The sequence below is a fragment of the Ammospiza caudacuta genome, chromosome 1 (assembly GCF_027887145.1).
Source record: "Ammospiza caudacuta isolate bAmmCau1 chromosome 1, bAmmCau1.pri, whole genome shotgun sequence".
Lineage (NCBI taxonomy): Eukaryota > Metazoa > Chordata > Aves > Passeriformes > Passerellidae > Ammospiza > Ammospiza caudacuta.
In genome coordinates this window covers 154,952,180-154,971,702 of record NC_080593.1, presented here as the reverse complement: position 1 = coordinate 154,971,702, position 19,523 = coordinate 154,952,180, and the positions used below count along the sequence as shown (strand labels likewise).

The 19,523-nt window shown below is 48.3% G+C and overlaps 1 protein-coding gene across 1 annotated transcript in view; it reads right to left on the bottom strand.

The window, feature by feature from the left end:
* The window catches only part of LOC131561942 (rho GTPase-activating protein 39-like), a 47,723-nt gene extending 32,079 nt beyond the window's left edge, over positions 1-15,644 (bottom strand). Inside the window, exons 1-5 of the mRNA XM_058811499.1 lie at positions 15,585-15,644; positions 14,320-14,588; positions 13,803-13,812; positions 13,396-13,466; positions 12,466-12,897 (exon numbers count right to left, since the gene is read on the bottom strand). Coding sequence (XP_058667482.1) covers positions 12,466-12,897; positions 13,396-13,466; positions 13,803-13,812; positions 14,320-14,588; positions 15,585-15,644 — 842 coding nt within the window. The remainder of the gene's footprint in view (positions 1-12,465; positions 12,898-13,395; positions 13,467-13,802; positions 13,813-14,319; positions 14,589-15,584) is intronic.
* Positions 15,645-19,523: the final 3,879 nt, after the last annotated feature.

The following is a 19,523-nucleotide window of genomic DNA, read 5'->3' as shown; positions in this document are numbered from 1 at the left end:
GCTTTTCCACAGCCTCGGGTGGTGAGAGCAACATGGGAAGAGGAAAATCCCCCAAAAAACCATTTTTTTGGCCACATTTTCATCTAAATCTGAGCCTTCAGAAGATGGAGAAGGTCACACCACCAACCCACTCCGAGAGACATCAAACTTGGAAAAACATGGGGAAAAAAACCCCATCTGGAAATCTGGGATGGGATTTCCAAACTGATTTTTGGGCTTGGTGGGGGTTCAGTGAAGAGCTGGGAATTCAAACTTGGGAATTTGGACTTGGAATCCAGGAAGGATTTTGTGGGATTCAAGGACTTAAAGGCGCTCCTGTAGGATCAAGCCCATCCTTGATCCGTATTTTTGGCTCCACGCTTTTCCAATGGATCCATGAATCCGTGCCAGGATCCTCCAACCCTTCCCAAAAAAACCCAGGAATTGATTATTTTTATTTCTTTTTATTTATAATATTTTATTTATTTATTTATTTATTTATTTATTTTATTTATTACATTTAATATCTTTCCGATATTATCCAATCCAATGAGCACAGGAAAATGTTGATTTTTGCCTTAAAATCCCTTCCCGGCGGGAATGTGCTCAGATTCAATCCCGTTTGGAAAAGACGGAGCAAATATTTCTCCAGAAAATATCCGGAGAAATAACTTCATTCAAAAAAAAAAAAAAAACAACCAAAAATCCCTAAAATTCTCCCGTGTCTCCCGTTAATAAAATTCGGATCCGATGTTGGTTTCGGGAGGGAAAAAAAAAGAGGGAAAAGAAACAAATCTCCCTAATAGGATAAAGCTCCAAAATTTTAGTGGAGCAATAAAATCAAGCTTCTGTCAAAGCTGATTTTAATGGGATTTAGCCCTGGAATTACGGCTGTGTGGAATTGCTTAATCCCCTTTTCCTCACCGGAGCATGTGAATGGAATTATGGAATTCCCCCCTCCTCCTCCCGTTCCTCCTCCTCCTCCTCCTCCTCCTCCTCCTCCTCCTGGATTCCTGAGAGGAAGGCATCACCTCTGATCCCGGTGCTGTACCCAAATCCATGTGGAATTTAGATGGACCCCAAATCCATGACAGAATCCAGATGGATCCTCAAATCCACGGAGAAATCCAGAGGGACCCCACATCCATGATGGAATCCAGATGGGTCCCCAATTCCATGGCAGAATCCAGAGGGATCCCCAAATCCATGGTGAAATCCAGACGGATCCTCAAGTCCACGGAGGAATCCAAATGGATCCCCTAATCCATGGAAGAATTTAGATGGATCCTCAAACCCTTGGCGGAATCCAGATGGATCCCCAAATCCGTGGCAGAATCCAGATGGGCCCTCAAATCCACGGAGGAATCCAGATGGATTCCCAAATCCATGTCAGAATTTAGATGGATTCCCAATCCCATGGCAGAATCCAGATGCATCCCCAAATCTATAGTGGAATCCAGATGGATTCCCAAATCCATGGAGGAATCCAGATGGATCCCCAGTTCCATATCAGAATCCAGATGGATCCTCGGTTTCATGGAGGAATCCAGATGGGCCCTCAAATCCATGATGGAATCCAGAAGGATCCCCAAATCCATGTCAGAATTTAGATGGATTCCCAAATGCATGGCAGAATCCAGATGGGCCCTCAAATCCATGGTGGAACTTAGATGGATCCTCAAATCCATGGTGGAATTTAGATGGATCCCCACATCCATGGAGGAATCCAGATGGATTCCCAAATCCATATCAGAATCCAGATACATCCCCAATTCCATGGCGGAATCCAGATGGATCCCAAATCCATGGAGGAACTTAGATGAATCCCCAAATCCATGTCAGAACTTAGATGGATCCTCAAATCCATGGCAGAATCCAGATGGATCCCATCCCTGGAAGTGTCCAAGGCCAGGTTGGAGCAACCTGGGATGGTGGAAGGTGGCCCTGCCCATGGAAAGAGGACGGAAGTGGATGGATTTCAGGATCCTTCCCACCCAAACCATTCCATGTTTAAGGTTTTTCCTGGAATCTCCACCTTGGCCTGGTTTGTGTCCCCGAGCCAGACATTCCCACCCAACCTGGCCTTGGAACAACCAGGATAATCCGGAAAACTCAACCCAAACAAATTCCCAAAGTGGGCACCAAGGACTGCCACAAGAACGGGGCTGCGACTGCATCCCAGAAATCCCGATGGATAAAATCTCACGGAGGTGACCACAGGAAGCAAAACCGGCTCCGACCAAAAACCCGACCCGTTTGGAAACCCAACTTTAGCTTTGGAAAAATGTCCAGAGGTCTCCCCAAAAAATCCTTCTCCACGTAAAAACCAGCCCGGCGGCTCCCTCATTTTCTCCTCACACATCCCATCCTGGTGACTCCTGCTGGATTCTCCCACGTTTCCCAGGTTTTGGATAACCCAAAAGTTTCCAAGTTTTGGGCCAAACGAGGATTAAATTTTCACTGGACTTTCCGAGGCGTTCCCAACTTCCCTCCCTCGCCTGCCCTTGGGATAACAATTCCCAGCATTCCTGAATCCTTGGGCGGCCACCGGTTTGTCCATCCCGCGGCCTTCACGTCGGGAAGTTCTTCCCAACCCATTCCTTGATCCAAAAAATCCCTTGGAGACCCAGCCCTGCCCTCCGGCTTGTCTGGAGCTGGGGGGTGGCTCCGTAGATTATTGATAAGAATGTCCAGACTGTTGATAAGGATAGCCAGGTTATTGATAAGGATCAGGAGGGGAGCCAGGATCGGCCTGGGAGGATCCAAACATTGGGAATGAAACTTGAACCGCCACCCTCTGAGCCGGATGATCCGGTTTTTATCCGGTTTTTATCCGGTTTTTATCCAGTTTTTATCCAGTTTTTATCCATCAAATCACGTCCCTGGCTGGATGAGGGAGACATCCCAAGTTTTTCCGGGGCACTTTGAAGGTGGTTTTCCATGAATAAAGGCGATTTTCTGTTAATAAGTGCGATTTTCCACTGAAAAAAAGTGACTTTCCAATAATTAAGGCGATTTCCCAGTAATAAGAGCGATTTTCCAATAAAAAAGGTGATTTTTTTATTCCACTAATAAGGGTGATTTTCCAATGAAAAGGGTGGTTTTCCAGTACTAAGTGTGATTTTCTAATGAAAAAGGTGATTTTCCACAAATAAGGGTGATTTTCCAATAATTAAGGCGATTTCCAATTATAAAAAAATGATTTTCCAGTAATGAAGATGATTTCCCAGTAATGAAGATGATTTTCCATTAAGAAGTGTGATTTGCCAATAAAAAAAGGTGGTTTTCCAATAATTAAGGTGATTTTTCCATAATTAGGGTGATTTTTCCATAATTAAGGCGATTTCCAATTTAAAAAAAGTGATTTGCATTAATGAAGATTATTTTCCATTAATAAGTGTGAGTTTCCAAAAATTAGGAGATTTTACAATTAAAAAAGTTATTTTCCAATAATTAGGATGACTTTCCATGAACAAAGGTGATTTTCCAATAATTAAAATGATTCTCCAATAGTTAAGGTGATTTCCAATTTAAAAAAGTGATTTCCATTAATGAAGATGATTTTTCATTAATAAATGTGATTTTCCACTAAAAAGAGGTGGTTTTCCAATAATTAAGGTGATTTTTCTATAATTAAGGCGATTTTCCAATAATTAAGGTGAATTTCAATTATAAAAAATGATTTTCCAGTAATGAAGATGATTTTCCATTAATAAGGGTGATTTTCCAATAATTAAAGTGATTTTCCAATAGTTAAGGTGATTTCCAATTTAAAAAGTGAGTTTCCAGTAATGAAGATGATTTGTTATTGATGAAGATGATTTTCCAATAATTAAGGTGATTTTCCACTAATAAGGGTGGTTTTCCAATTTAAAAAAAGTGATTTTCCAATAATGAAGATGATTTGTTATTAACACATACGATTTTTCATTAATAAGGGTGATTTTCCAATAAATAATGAGATTTTCCAATAATTAATGTGATTTTCCACTAATAAAGTTGATTTCCCATTAACCAACATGCTTTTACACCAATAAAATTAATTTTCCTTCAACAATTTTCCCTAAACCTCAGCTTACAAATCCTCCAGCACCGACAGAAATTTACCCTGGGAACCTCTGGCACAACAACAAAACCTAAATAATTTTTTTTTTTTTTTAAATCAATAAATCCAGCAGTTTTTGGGTGTTTTTTTTCCCTGCCTAGAACACAGCAGCATTCCCCAGCCTCTGGAAAAATCAGGGAGAGCGAGCGGCCGGAAATAGCTCAGCTCCATGGCAAAATCCAGGAATAGAAACGAAATCCCAGCTCCAAATCCTCGGATTTAATCTTAATTACAGCCCCCGCTTCCCGTGAAAATTCGGAGAATGTTTTCCTTGGAATTACGCAACCGGAATTTCGTGGCCGACGACGCAAGCAGATATCCGGAATATCCGCCTAATCCGGGGAATTCAAGGCAAGGACATTAAAAAAGCTTCAGGTCCTGATTTCCATTCCAGCTCGGAGCAAAAAATGCCAAACATGAGATTTTTAAATTTTTTTTTTTTTTTCTGGGACACATTTGAGGATGGAATGAGGAAGAGGAGTCCGAGCTTGTTTGGGTTATGCCGGGAATGTGTTTTCCGTTGGTTATCCCCGAATATTTCCTTGGATAATTCCATCCCTCCGGGAGCTTCACGGTCTCAATACACTCGAGGATGACGGCGAGGAATTGGATTGAGGAAGGAGCCTGGGAAATGGATTTGAGGATCTTGGAAGTCTTTCCCGACCTTTAATTCCATGGGAAACTCACCCTGGAGCGCCCCCAGCGCCGGAAGAGGGAAAAGGAAGTTGAAGCCAAAGGAATTTCGGAGCAGGAAAATTTTCCATGGAGGAAAATCGAATTTTTGGATAAATCTGGGAATGCTGGGAGATCCTACCAAAAAGAATTCTAGCAATGCCCCATCCCTGGAAGTGTCCACGGCCAGGTTTGGAGAAACCCAAACCGTTGGAAGGGACCTCAAAGACCGCGGAATTCCGACCCCTTTGCCATGGACAGGGAAGTCCAACGTCACTCAGAGATGGATTTTTGCCGGGAAATGATCGCGGAATTCCGACCCCTTTGCCATGGACAGGGATGTCCAACGTCACTCAGAGATGGATTTTTGCCGGGAAATGATCGCGGAATTCCGACCCCTTTGCCATGGACAGGGACGTCCAGCGTCACTCGGAGATGGATTTTTGCCGTGAAATGGGTGGGAATAAACCAAAATTTGGGGATAAAACGCCACAAAAAAACATTGGAAAACTAAATTTGGGATCCTGCCTCATGATTTGGGAAACTGAGGGTCTCGCAGAAGCGGGGGAAGAGGCTGAAGCCGGGGAATTCCCAATTATCCCAAGTTCCTCCTGGCTCCTCGCACCAGGAGACTTCACCCGGCTGGGAAAATCCAACATCTGGAGGAAGAAATTCCAAGAATTCCAGAATTCCAGGCCTTAGTCTCCTGCTGGAGGCAGGACAGTGGGAAGGAATGGATCCTTTCCGTGCCTTGTTCCTTCCGCGCGGTTTTCCAGAGCAAATCCAAGCCCTCGGTTTCTCTTCCTTCTCATCGTGGAGGAATTCTGGGAATTCCCGCCAGGATCTGGAATATCCTCGGGCAGCACCAGGGATTTATGTCCTTGATCCGCCTGTTTTCCAAACCTGGTTCTTCCCAGCGCCTCTCGGGAAAGGAAATAAACAGAGAGAATTCCAAGGAAAAATCGTGGGATGCTCAAATTGGGTATTTTAGAGATTTGAGGCATCTTTTATTCCACAAATCTGCCTTTTTTTGGGAATTTTTTGGAGTCAGGAAATGGCTGCTGCCTGTAAGGACGGGGGGGGGGGGGGTTTGATCCCGGAGAACTGGATTGGATTTTGAGAGAATTCCCCTTGGATATTCCAGCTCAGCCACACTTAATCCAGGAAGATTTAAATGCTGTGCTATAACTCCGATATCCCGGTGCCTTTGGAATGTGCCAAAAAAAAACCAAAATTGGGAATCCCGAGGAATAACTTGGGCACAATTTCCCAGCAGATGGGATTTGGGTGAAGGCCCCTCGCATCCCAAAATTCCTGCGTTTTTGTCCAAGGAAAAAACTCCAGACGGTCAAAAATCCACTTTTTTGTCCTTCAAGCTTTTCCTTGGAATTCCTCCTTGGAGAAGCAGCGGCAGGGCCGAGTTTTCCATGGAAATTTCTCCTTTTTTCCCTGCCTGGGAATCTTCTCCAAGGATTTCAAGCCAACAACCTCAGACGCTTCCCGACGGAGCGGAAAAATCCCGACACAAAATCCGGCCGACGTTCCCGCTCCGAGATGTCACGGCTGTCGCGTCGCGCTCCGGAGAAAAGCCGCCATTTTTAGGACAAGCGTGGAAAACTCCGTGGAAAAGCTGGGAAATCCCGCTGGGAATGCTCTGCTGACCACCAGGACGAAGCTGCTGTTGATATTCCCGAGCTGGGAATCAAATCCCACCTCACCGTGGAAGCGCGAGCTGATTCCGGCGGGATCCAGGAGCTTGGCAATGGAAAATTCCCAGTGGATTCCAAGGGCTGATGAGGGAACATCCCCATGGATGTGAGGAATGGGTTGGGAGAGGTCTCCAGCATCCGGAGACGCTCTGGTTCCTAAATCCTGAATTTTAAGGGAGGTCGCGGGTGTGAATTCCAATAAAAACTTCCCCGCTTATCCCTAATTTCCTTTTCCAACCAGATGAGCTGCGATTATCCAGAAACCTTTAAATAAAATTTCCTGGGACAAAACCTGGACTGGGAAAGCTCCAGAGCTCCTTCCGAGCTGTGGATCTCCTGTGAGAAACCCGACCAAGACCTGGGAATCGTGGAATTTCATGGAATTTCATGGAATTGTGGAATGGCTGGGGTTGGAAGGGGCCTTCAAGATCATGGAATTACACAGGGACATCTTCTGCCATCCCAGGTTGCTCCAAGCCTTGTCCAGACTGGCCTTGGAAACTTCCAGGGATGGGGAAAATGCAGGAATGGAGAAAATGCAGGAATTGGGATAATGCAGGAATGGGGAAAATGCGGGAATGGGGAAAATGCGGGAATGGGGAAAATGCAGGAATGGGATTTTTTTTCCGGCCAGGATACGAGGATCGAGGGTGGGATGCAGCCATGGTTTGGATGGGCTGATGGGACTCATCCCTGTCACTTCCAGGGATGCACGTGGGAATTCCAGTCAGCAGGAATTTCTGCGGGAAATTCCAGTCAGCAGGAATTTCTGCTCCCTCTAGTGGCATCTGAATTTTAAAATCTTTTAAAATTAATTTTTAAAGCTCCAAGACCCGGGATCTGCTCAATCCCAATCCCTGGAAAGGCCAAGACCTGGAATTCCGGGAGATTCAATGACGCACAACCTCCCATCGGCCAAACCCAGCCCAGGGCTGAATTCCTTTTCTCTTCCAGGAGATTTCCAGGGATGAAACGTTTTCATTTGAGAGTCCTGATTCCCCTTTGGGAGTGATCCTTTCCCCAGGAAATGCCCAATCCCAGCTCAGGAATGATCCTCCCCTCAGGAAAATCCTGCGTTCCACCATGGGAATGATCCTTTCCCCAGGAAATTCCTGATCCAACCTCAGGAATGATCCTTTCCTCAGGGAACTCCTTATTCCACCCTGGGAATGAGCCTTTCCTCAGGAAATTCCCCATTGCAAGTTGGGAATGATTATTTCCCCAGGAAATTCCTGATTCGATCTTGGGAATGATCCTTTCCCCAGGAAACTCCAGATTCCGGCTCAGGAATGATCCTTTTCCCAGGAAATTCCTGATCCCACCTTGGGAATGATCCTTTCCCCAGGAAAATCCCATCCCACCTTGGTAATGATCCTTTTCCCAGGAAATTCCTAATCCCTCTTTGGGAATGATTCTTTCCCCAAAAATCTCCTGATCCCACCTTGGGAATGATCCTTTCCTCAGGAAACTCCTGATCCTACCTCAGGAATGATCCTTTCCCCAGGAAATTCCCAATCCCAACTCGGTAATGATCCTTTCCTCAGAAAATTCCTGATTCTACCTTGGGAATGATCCTTTCCCCCGGAAATTCCCAGTCTCACTTTGGGAATGATCCTTTCCTCAGAAAATTCCTGATTGCAAGTTGGGAATGATTATTTCCCCAGGAAACTCCTGATCCCACCTCAGGAATGATCCTTTCACCAAGAAATTCCTGATCTCATTTCCAGAATGATCCTTTCCCCAGGAAATTCCTGATCCAACCTCAGGAATGATCCATTCCTCAGGGAACTCCTTATTCCACTCTGGGAATGATCCTTTCCCCAGGAAATTCCTGAATTCCTGATCCCACCTCGGGAATGATCCTTTCCTCAGAAAATTCCAGATCCCACTTTGGGAATGATCCTTTCCCCATGAAACTCCTGATCCCACTTTGGGAATGACCCTTTCCTCAGGAATCTCCTGATCTCATCTCAGGAATGACCCTTTCTCCAGGAAATTCCCAATCCCAGCTCAGGAATGATCTTTTCCCCAGGAAAATCCCATCCCACCTTGGGAATGATCCTTTCCTCAGGAAATTCCTGATTCCACCTTGGGAATGATCCTTTCCTCAGAAAATTCCAGATCCCACACTGGGAATGATCCTTTCCCCAGGAAAATCCCATCCCACCTTGGGAATGATCCTTTCCTCAGGAAATTCCTGATTCCACCTTGGGAATGATCCTTTTCCCAAGAAAATTCCTGATTCCAGCTTGGGAATGATCTTTATCCAGAAAATTCCTGATCCCAGCTCAGGAACGATCCTTTCCCCAGGAAACTCCTGATCCCACTTTGGGAATGATCCTTTCCTCAGGAAACACCCGCATTCCACCTTGGGAGTGATTCTTTCCCCAGGAAACTCCTGATCCCACTTTGGGAATGATCCTTTTCCCAGGAAATTCCTGATCCCACCTCGGGAATGATCCTTTCCTCAGAAAATTCCAGATCCCACTTTGGGAATGACCCTTTCCTCAGGAATCTCCTGATCTCATCTCAGGAATGACCCTTTCTCCAGGAAATTCCCAATCCCAGCTCAGGAACGATCTTTTCCCCAGGAAAATCCCATCCCACCTTGGGAATGATCCTTTCCTCAGGAAATTCCTGATTCCACCTTGGGAATGATCCTTTTCCCAGGAAACTCTTGCATTCCACCTTGGTAATGATCCTTTTCCCAAGAAAATTCCTGATTCCAGCTTGGGAATGATCTTTATCCAGAAAATTCCTGATCCCAGCTCAGGAACGATCCTTTCCCCAGGAAATCCCTGATCCCACTTTGGGAACGATCCTTTCCTCAGGAAACACCCGCATTCCACCTTGGGGGTGATCCTTTCCCCAGGAAACTCCTGATCCTACTTTGGGAATGATCCTTTCCTCAGAAAATTCCAGATCCCACTTTGGGAACGATCCTTTCCTCAGGAATCTCCTGATCTCAACTCACGAATGATCCTTTCCCCAGGAAATTCCTGCATTCCACCTCGGGAATGATCCTTTCCCCAGGAAATTCCTGATTCCACCTTGGGAATGATCCTTTCCTCAGGAAACTCCTGATCCCACCTTGGTAATGATCCTTTTCCCAAGAAATTCCTGATTCCATCTTGGGAATGATCCTTTCCCCAGGAAATTCCCGTTTCCACCTTGGGGATGATCCTTTCCTCAGGAAATTCCCGATTTCAAGTTGGGAATGATCCTTTCCTCAGGAAATTCCTGATCCCAGCTCAGGAATGATCCTTCCCCTAGGAAACTCCTGATCCCACCTTGGTAATGATCCTTTTCCCAAGAAATTCCTGCTTCCATCTTGGGAATGATCCTTTCCCCAGGAAATTCCTGATCCCACCCCTGTTCTTTCAGCAAATCCCAGGGAATTTAAAATCCATCCCCCGATCCCTGTTAACCCCTCACGCCCCTTTGGGAATGGGATCCTGCTCCACCAACATCTCCTGGGCTCCTTTCCCACCAGGAAAAGAGGGAATTCTGCCCCTCTGACCTGCTCAGGTCAGATCCCACCTGGAATTCTGCACCCAGCATCCAACATCAGGAGGATGTGGAGCTGCTGGAGCAATTCCAGAGGAAGCCACGGAGATGCTCCAAGGGCTGGAGAGAGGCTGGGAGAGCTGGGAATGTCCAGCCTGGAGAAGGGAAGGATCCAGGGAAACCTTGGAGTTCGTTCCAGAGCCTGAAAGGGCTCCAGGAGAGCTGGAGAGGGAATTTGGGACAAAGGGATGGAGGGACAGGACACAGGGAATGGCTTCCCACTGCCAGAGGGCAGGGATAGATGGGATTTGGGAAGGAATTCTTCCCTGGGAATGTGGTGAGGGGCTGGGATGGAATTCCCAGAGAAGATGTGGCTGCCCCTGGATCCCTGGAAATGTCCAAGGCCAGGTTGGATGTTGGAACAACCTGGGATGGTGGAAGGTGTCCCTGCCCACGGAAAAGGCTGAAATTCCATGATCTTCCAGTCCTCTCCCATCCCAAACCATTCCATAATTCTGTAATTCCACGATTCCACATCCGCCGGCGCTGAACGACCCCAAACCCATCTCCATCCCCAAAATCCCCCTGCTCCGGGAGGATCCCCCCATTCCCAGGCTTGGAGATTCCATCAGGAGCTCGGGAAGGCGGGACCTCCTCCCCGGAGCCTCCCATGTCCCACATGAAAGCGCTGGCCCGGCCGGGAATTCCCGTTCCCACCCGGCCGCAGTTCCTGGGAACGGGAATTCCGTCCCGGATTGGTCTCCTCAACCCGGCCGGCTCCTTAACGTGGTCAAAAGCATCAATTAAGGGAAGATAAATGCATTAATTAACGACCCGCCTCGGGCCTCCCCGAAAAGCTGCCTGGAATTGTCCCAGGTTGGGTTGGGTGCCTGGAATGGTCCCAAGCCAGGTTGGGATGGTGGGAGGCGTAGGAGATGGAAAAATATGGATTTTAAAGCTCCTTTCCAACCCAAACCATTCCACGATTCCGCGATTTGCAGCTTTTAATCCATAAAAAATGGAGGAGCGACACGAACGTCTCCGGACGCTGTCCTTGGGAATTGAGCACCGGCTCCTTTCTCCTTCCCGAGGGAAATCGTCCCGGCCAGGAGCTCCCCAGACCGGCGGGACCAGCCGTGGATGTGCCGTGAATCATCCCAGCTCCTCAGGGAGATCTTACCCAGGGAAATCACTGAAAACCACAAAATTAGAATTTCCAATCCTAAAAACTAATTTCAAGAGGACGAGAAATTATTCCTTCAGGGAATCTTGTAAATGTAAAATATCCCTAAGGTGAAGAAACACCTTTTCCTGATGTTTTTCCCTCTTCTTCCTTGTTTTGTGGAGGATCCAACTCAGTGGAGACCCACCAAGACTCGAGCATGAGGAACCATCCACAAACCATCTTTACTCAAGACCTGCAGGATTTCTCTGCACTGGAAATTCCTGATTTTCTCCCGCCCGGGCTCTAACCCCAAATTTCCAATCCTAAAAATGAATTTCAGAGGATGAGAAATTATTCCTTTAGGGAAACTTCTAAATCTAAAATACCCCTGAGGTGGAGAAACACCTTTTCCTGATGTTTTTCCTCCTTGTTTTGTGGAGGATCCAACTCAGTGGAGACCCACCAGCGGTCGAGCATGAAGAACGATCCACAAAACACCCAAGACCTGCAGGATTTTGCTCTTGGACACCACCACTGGAAACTCCCAATTTTCTCCCACCCGGGCTCTAACCCCAAATTTCCAATCCTAAAAACGAATTTCAGAGGATGAGAAATTATTCCTTTGGGGAACCTTCCTGAAGGAAACATCTAAAATATCCCTAAGGTGGAGAAACACCTTTTCTTGATGTTTTTCCTCCTGGTTTCTTGGAGGATCCAACTCAGTGGAGACCCACCAGGGCTTGAGCACGAGGAACCATCCACAAACCAGGATTTCCCTTGGAGACCACCACCACTGGAAATTCCCAATTTTCTCCTGCCCGGGCTCTAAACCCAAATTTCCAGTCCTAAAAATGAATTTCAGAAGATGAGAAATTATTCCTTCAGGGAATCTTGTAAATGTAAAATATCCCTAAGGTGGAGAAACACCTTTTCCTGATGTTTTTCCCTCTTCCTCCTCCTCGTTTTTTGGAGGATCCAACTCAGTGGAGACCCACCAGAGGTCGAGCATGAGGAACCAACCACAAAACATCTCTACCCAAACCTGCAGGATTTTGCTCTTGGAGACCACCACCACTGGAAATTCCCAATTTTCTCCTGCCCGGGCTCTAAACCCAAATTTCCAATCCTAAAAACAAAGGGAACACCTAAAATACCCCTGAGGTGGAGAAACACCTTTTCCTGATGGTTTTCCTCCTCGGTTTTTTGGAGGATCCAACTCAATGGAGACGCACCAGAGGTCGAGCATGAGGAAGCAACCACAAACCAGCGTTCCTCCTGGAGACCACCACCACCACCACCGCAAATCCCCGACTTTCTCCCACCTTTACCTTTCCGCTTCCTCCTTCACCACCGAGTACTGGCTGGGCTGGCGGCCGGGGCGCTGCTCCTGCCCCTTCTCGCTGCCCTCCAGCTCCTGCTCCAGGGACGAGCTGGTGCTCCCCTCCCGGCTGACATTGCTGCTCCGGCCGGGGCTGTTCTCCGTGGACGCCCGCGGCGACTCCGTGTTCTGCTTCAGCGTCTGCAGCTTGGCCAGCGGGATGATGTCGCAGTTCTGGGGCCGGTGCCACACCGTCCTCTGCGTGGTGGCATTGTAGTAGTAGAAGCGCGAGGTGTTGGGGTCGAAGAGCTCCCACCACTGGTTCTCATTGGTGCGCTTGATGCGCACGCCGGCCGGCGGGTCCCACACGCACTCGCCCGTGATCAGGTTGGCGTACATGCGCTCCCGGGTGCGAGGCTCGATGATTTCCACCCATTCCAGCCTGGGAAAAGGACAGGGAGAGAAGGGGAACGTCAACCAAGAGACCTTGGAAGGTCACCCAAGCCACCCCATGATTTTGTGATTTGACAACACCACGGGATGGAGAAGAGCGACTGCTCAAATCTTCCTTGCACCCCCACTGAGTCTCCTGTGTCCAAGACTTGATAAATCCCACCCATTCCCCCAGCCTGGGAAAAGGCCAAGGAGAGAGGAGAAGCATGAGGGAGAGATGGGAAGCATCAACCAAGGTCTCTCCCAGTCCCGACTATCCGATGATTCCATGATTTGACGCAAACACGGGATAGAGAAGGGCGACTGCTCAACTCTTCCTTGCATCCCCATCAAATATTCCATGTCCAAGACTCGATGATTCCCACCCATTCCAGCCTGGGAAAGGACAAGGAGAGAAGGGAAACATCAACCAAGAGACCTTAGAAGGTCACCCAAGCCACCCCATGACTTTCTGATTTGACAAAATCATGGGATGGAGAAGAACAACTGCTCAACTCTTTCTTCCAGCTCCATCAAGTCTCCCATGTCCAAGAGTCGATGATTCCCACCTATTCTAGCCTGGAAAGGAACAGGGAGAGACGGAAAATTTAACCAGGTCCCTCCCAACCCCAGCCATCTAATGATTCCATGATTTGACGCGAGCACGGGATGGAGAAGAGCGACTGCTCAACTCTTCCTTGCACCCCCGTTGAGCCTCCTGCGTCCAAGACTCGATAAATCCCACCCATTATTCCAGCCTGGGAAAAGGACAAGGAGAGAGGAGAAGCACGAACCAAGGTCCCTCCCAACCATCCAATGGTTCCGTGACTCGGCGCTCATGGAAGAAGAGCAATTTGACAACTTGTCCTTCCACCCCTATAAAGTCTCCCATGTCCAAGACTCGATGATTCCCACCCATTCCAGCCTGGAAAAAAACACGGAAAGAAGGGAAAATTCAACCAAGATCCCTTCCAAACCAACCATCCAATAGTTCCATGACTTGATGCTCACGGGGTGGAGAAGAGCAATTTCAGAACGTCTCTTTTCACCCCATAAAGTCTCCAAGACTTGATAAATCCCACCCATTCCAACATGGAAAGAAGGGAAATCCAACCAAGATCCCTTCCAACCCAAACCATCCAATAGTTCCATGACCAACATTCACAGTGAGCGTGGGATGAAGACCTCACAACTCCTTCTTCCACCCCCACAGAATTATTTACACAAAACACAGAATTTTCCAAAGGTTTTCCAGCCAATCCCCGATTTTCAGCTCCCAGGGAAACCCAACAAGTCTGCAAAACACACACTTGGGGTTGGAGCACCACAATTTCCACCTGGGATTGTGGTGTCCACCCCGAACCCTTGAAGGTCCAGAGCCGGGGATCAAACCACATTCCATGAGGGAATGGGAAGGGCTGGAATCACCAACCTGGAGATAAACTTCTCCTGCACCACCCACACCACCAAACCCGGCAGCGTTCCCCGCAAAAACTCCAAAAAATTCTGGATTCGACCTCCCCTGGTCCAGCTGGAGCAGCGCAGCTCCCCGGCGCTCCGAAGATCCCGGAGCTCCTTCCCTCCCTGTCCCGATTTCGACACCGGGAAAAGGCGTCGGCTCCGCGGGCTCCGGCGCCATCCCAAAACCACACAGCCGGGCTGGGTGACAACAGCCATGGGTGGCACCATCAGCACCGAAACCTGGCGGTGACGGGGATGGAGATGGCGAGGGCTGGACAGGCCCAGCCGTGCCTGGGATCCGTGGGAAGGGATGGAAACTGGGATGGAAACTGGGATGGGATCATGGGATGGAAACTGGGATGGAAACTGGGATGGGGTGGGATGGGATCATGGGATGGAAACTGGGATGGAAACTGGGATGGAAGGTGGGATGGGATCATGGGATGGAAACTGGGATGGAAACTGGGATGGGAAACTGGGATGGAATTTGGGATAGGATGGGATGGGATGGAATCATGGGATGGGATCATGGGATGGGATGGGATCATGGGATGTAATCATGGGATGGGATCATGGGATGGGATCATGGGATGGGATCATGGGATGGAATCTGGGATGGAATCATGGGATGGGATGGGATGGGATGGGATGGGATGGGATGGGATGGGATGGGATGGTCCCATGGGCAAGGGGACACCTTTCCCCCTCCCAGGGTGCTCCAAACCCTGTCCAACCTGGCCTTTGAAACTTCCAGGGATCCAGGGGCAGCCACAGCTTCTCTGGGAATTCCATTCCAGCACGTCACCACACTCACAGGAAAGAATTTCTTCCCAATATCCCATCTATCCCTGCCCTCTGGCAGTGGGAGCCATTCCCTGCGTCCCGTCCCTCCATCCCTTGTCCCAAGTCCCTCCCCAGCTCTCCTGGAGCCCCTTCAGTCTCTGAGGTCTCCCTGGATCCGTCCCTTCTCCAGGCTGGACATTCCCAGCTCTCCCATCCTCTCTCCAGCCCTTGGAGCCACTCCAGGGCCTCCTCTGGAATTGCTCCAGCAATCCCAGGTCCTCCTGCTGTTGGATCCTGGAGCTGGGTGCAGAATTCCAGGTGGGATCTCACCTGAGCGGGTCAGAGGGGCAGAATTCCCCTTTTCCTGCTGCCCACGCTGTGGGGTGAGCCCGGGACATTGGGCATTTCCAGGACCGGAGCACATGGGTGACTCCTGTGGAGCTTCTCACCGACCAACATTCCCAAATTCCGTCTCTCCAGGGCTGCTCTCCATCCTTTCCCCCCAATCCGCATTTTCCCGGAATTGCCCTGACCCCCCTCACCCATAAACGCAACAAAAGGGATTTTTGGGATCAGCCAGCAGCAAATGGAAGCTTAGAAAATTCCAAAGAGGATTAAGAGACATCGTAATCCCAAAAAAAACAGAGAATTCCGATTTTTCAGATTGCCCCAAACGCTGCACTTGTCGCCTCTGGATAATCCAGAGGGTACCTGAGACATTCCCAGGATCCGCATTTTTATTCAAATTCCCCTTTTGTGTGGGTTTTTATTTAAAAAAAAAAAAAAAAAGGAATTTAATGAAGTTATTTGGGATTTGTCCTCGCCTGCTTTTCCAAGGCTTTTAAGGAACGTCTGGGGAGGAATAAAAAGCGAAGTGAGGCTTATTGAGGAAGGAACCTGACACATCTGGGGAGTCGGACAATGATGGATCACATGGATCACATTCCCGGGAATGAACCCCTGGAGGCTCCTCAGAAACACCCAATTCCCAAGGAAAAAAAATCCCTGGAGGGAGGCCCCAGGTGCGAGCCTGGCTCTGAGCCCTCAGCTGGTCCAGCTCGTTTTCCAACGGGATTTAAAATCCTCTGGATGGACAGAAAGATTTTCAGGGAGTGGGATCCCAGCTCGGATCAAACCCCCCTAAAGGAGGAAAACGCGTTCAGGTCCTCCTGGGAATGAGAGGAAATTCCGTAACTGAGCTTTTCCCCGCAGGACAGAGACTGAAGGCAGTGGGAGGGGAGTCGGTCCCAAATCGTGGAATTCCGCAAAAGTCGGATCTGGCACGGAGATGGAAGCCGTTTCCAGGGAATTGGGATTGGCCAAAGAACCAGTCAAGGTGGCCAATCCCGGGCCAGGGAAGATTTGGGAATCCCAGGATATCGAGGGGCAGGGAAGGGAATGGGATGATCCTGAAGTTCCTTTCAGACCTAAAGCATTCCATGATTTTTTAAGGAGCAATTGGAATTCCCGATTCCCAGCAAGGTTTTGGAGATCTTGGAAGCGGCTCCGCAGCACTTGGGGGGCTCTGCTCCCCAAATTTCCCACTCCCAGGTGATCCCTTTGGAATCACAACCCAAAATATCCAAGATTTCCCAACGTGTCCAAGAACCCAAACGCCCCCATCAGTGCAAAATTCCCAGGAGAGGACAATTCCCATCTCATTTCCCATCTTATTTCCCATCTTGTTTCTCATCTCCTTTTTAAAATTTAATTTAAATTTTCTTAATTTAATATTAATTAAAACCTCCTGCAAAGCTCCATAAAAATTTAAATTAATAATGGAATTATTAAGTGGGTTGGGGTGAAAGGAGCTTTCAAAGCTCATCCGTTCCAAACGCTGCCCGATGGTTTATTTATTATTGATTAATTAATTAACGTTCATTATCACACCCTTTATTTTTTTAATTATCCCCATTATTTTATTTATAATCCACTTCATTATTATTCCTTTAATTACTACACCCATTATTTTATTTATGATTGATTTTTTGGGAACTTTTGATTTGAAATATGGGGAAAACCCCACAAAATTCCTTGATGCCAGACCTTGGAAAATCGGGAACCAATGGGAAAGAAAATCATGGAATGAGGGCTGGGAGCGGGGTGGATCCTCAGCCACTCCATGGAAAATGGGAAAACCGCTCCTGTGCTGCGGTCCCACCTTGGGATTTTGGGAAATCGAGTGTCCTCTCCCCAAAATTCCAAGGCAACCCTGTGGCACGTCCGTCATGGCTCAGTGATTATCATGGAAAATAATGGAATTTTTCCCTGTGGAAAAATTTTTTCCAATGCACTTCGACGTGCTGGGACACATCCCACTATCCCAGGTTGCTCCAGTTCCTGGCCTTGGACAGTTCCAGGGATCCAGGGGCAGCCACAGCTTCTCTGGGAATTCCATTCCAGGGCCTCACCACCCTCAGAGGGGAGAATTCCTTCCCAACATCCCACCTAAATTTCCACTTTTCCACTGGGAAGCCATTCCCTGTGTCCTGTCCCTCCATCCCTTGTCTCTGGTCCCTCTCCAGCTCTCCTGGAGCCCCTTTAGGCACTGGAAGGGGCTCCAAGGTTTCCCTGGATCCTTCCCTTCTCCAGGCTGGGCATTCCCAGCTCTCCCAGCCTGGCTCCATCCCTTGGAGCATCTCCATGGCCTCCTCTGGATCTTCTCCAACATCTCCACATCCTCCTGATGTTGGATTCTGGAGCTGGAAGAAGATTCCAGGTGGGGGGTAAAACTGATCCCGCCTGAACCTAATTTCCCTCTTTTTGGACAATTCAGGGATTTAAAACAACTCCTCCAACTTCTTACCACCAGGTCTTGGCTTGGAGCTGCTCCTTTCTGACCCAAATCCCAGGAATCGATGTGGAATCCGATCCCGTTTCTCTCTGATTCCACAGGCAGGGACGCGTTCTGCTATCCCAGGTTGCTCCAAGCCCTTCCCAACCTGGCCTTGGACAATTCCAGGGATGGAGCAGCCACGGAATTCCCTGGGAATTCCATTCCAGTGCCTCGCCACCCTCCCGGAGAAGAATTCCTTCCCAAATTCCAATCGAAACCTGTCCATTCTTAATTCCAAATCCTTCCCTGTTCCTCTGACAACTTGAAGCCTCAACTCTGGGTAAAGCCAATCCTGCCTGAACCTGATTTCCCTCTTTTTGGACAATTCAGGCATTTAAAACAACTCCTCCAACTTCTTCCCACCAGGTCCTCGTTTGGAGCTGCTCCTTTCTGACCCAAATCCCAGGAATCGATGTGGAATCTGATCCCGTTTCTCTCTGATTCCACGGGCAGGGACGCGTTCCGCTATCCCAGGTTGCTCCAAGCCCTTCCCAACCTGGCCTTGGACAATTCCAGGGATGGAGCAGCCATGGAATTCCCTGGGAATTCCATTCCAGTGCCTAGCCACCCTCCTGGAGAAGAATTCCTTCCCAAATTCCAATCAAAACCTCTCCATTTTTAATTCCAAACCCTTTCCCCTCATCCCTGTTCCTCTGACAACTTGAAGCCTCAACTCTGGGTAAAGCCGATCCTGCTTGAGCCTAATTTCCCTCTTTTTGGGGAATTCAGGGATTTAAAACAACTCCAACTTCTTCCCACCAGGTCTTTTTTGGAGTTGCTCCTTTCCCACCAAAATCCCAGGAATCGATGCAGAAATCCAATCCCATTTCTCTATGACCTCATTACCATGAAAATTCCAAAAAATCCCGTTATCCTACAAATTGTGGCCAATTCCTCCGAAACATCAACACGAGGAGGTTTTTGTTTTTGTTGGGAAAAGCATCTCCAAAGGCTGATCCAACAGAAAAATCCTCCTCGGGATGTCGATGATGACAAAGGGCTTTGTCCCTGCCTTGCTCAGCAGATTCCCAGGATCGATCCCCGAGCAATGGAATAAATCCATAAAGGACTGGGTGGAAACCTGGGAGAGCTGGGATGGGGAAAAAAATCCCGGGCTGGGAATGCAGAGATGGGAGGAATTCCGGGGATGGAGATGTCAAGGTGCTTAAAAAAGGAAGGGGAATCATTAATTAAGGGAAAATAGTCTTTAATTAGAGCTTAAAGAATTAAGCTCTAAATCCTAAAGCAGCCACAGCTTCTTTGGGAATTCCATTCCGGGGTCTCACAGGGAGGAATTCCTTCCCGATGGGAGAAGCCTGGGAATGACGATTCCCAATTTAACACCATTGAAATGCCGCGTTTCATGGAGCCATGGAATGGTTTGGGTGGGAAGGGACCTCAAAGATCACCTGGATGTGAGTGGTGACACCTTCCCCCATCCCAGGCTGCTCCAACCTGGATTTGGACACTTCCACCCACAGCTTTTCTGGGAATTCCATTCCAGGGTCTCACGGGGAAGAATTCCTTCCCGATGGGAGAAGCCTGGGAATGACGAT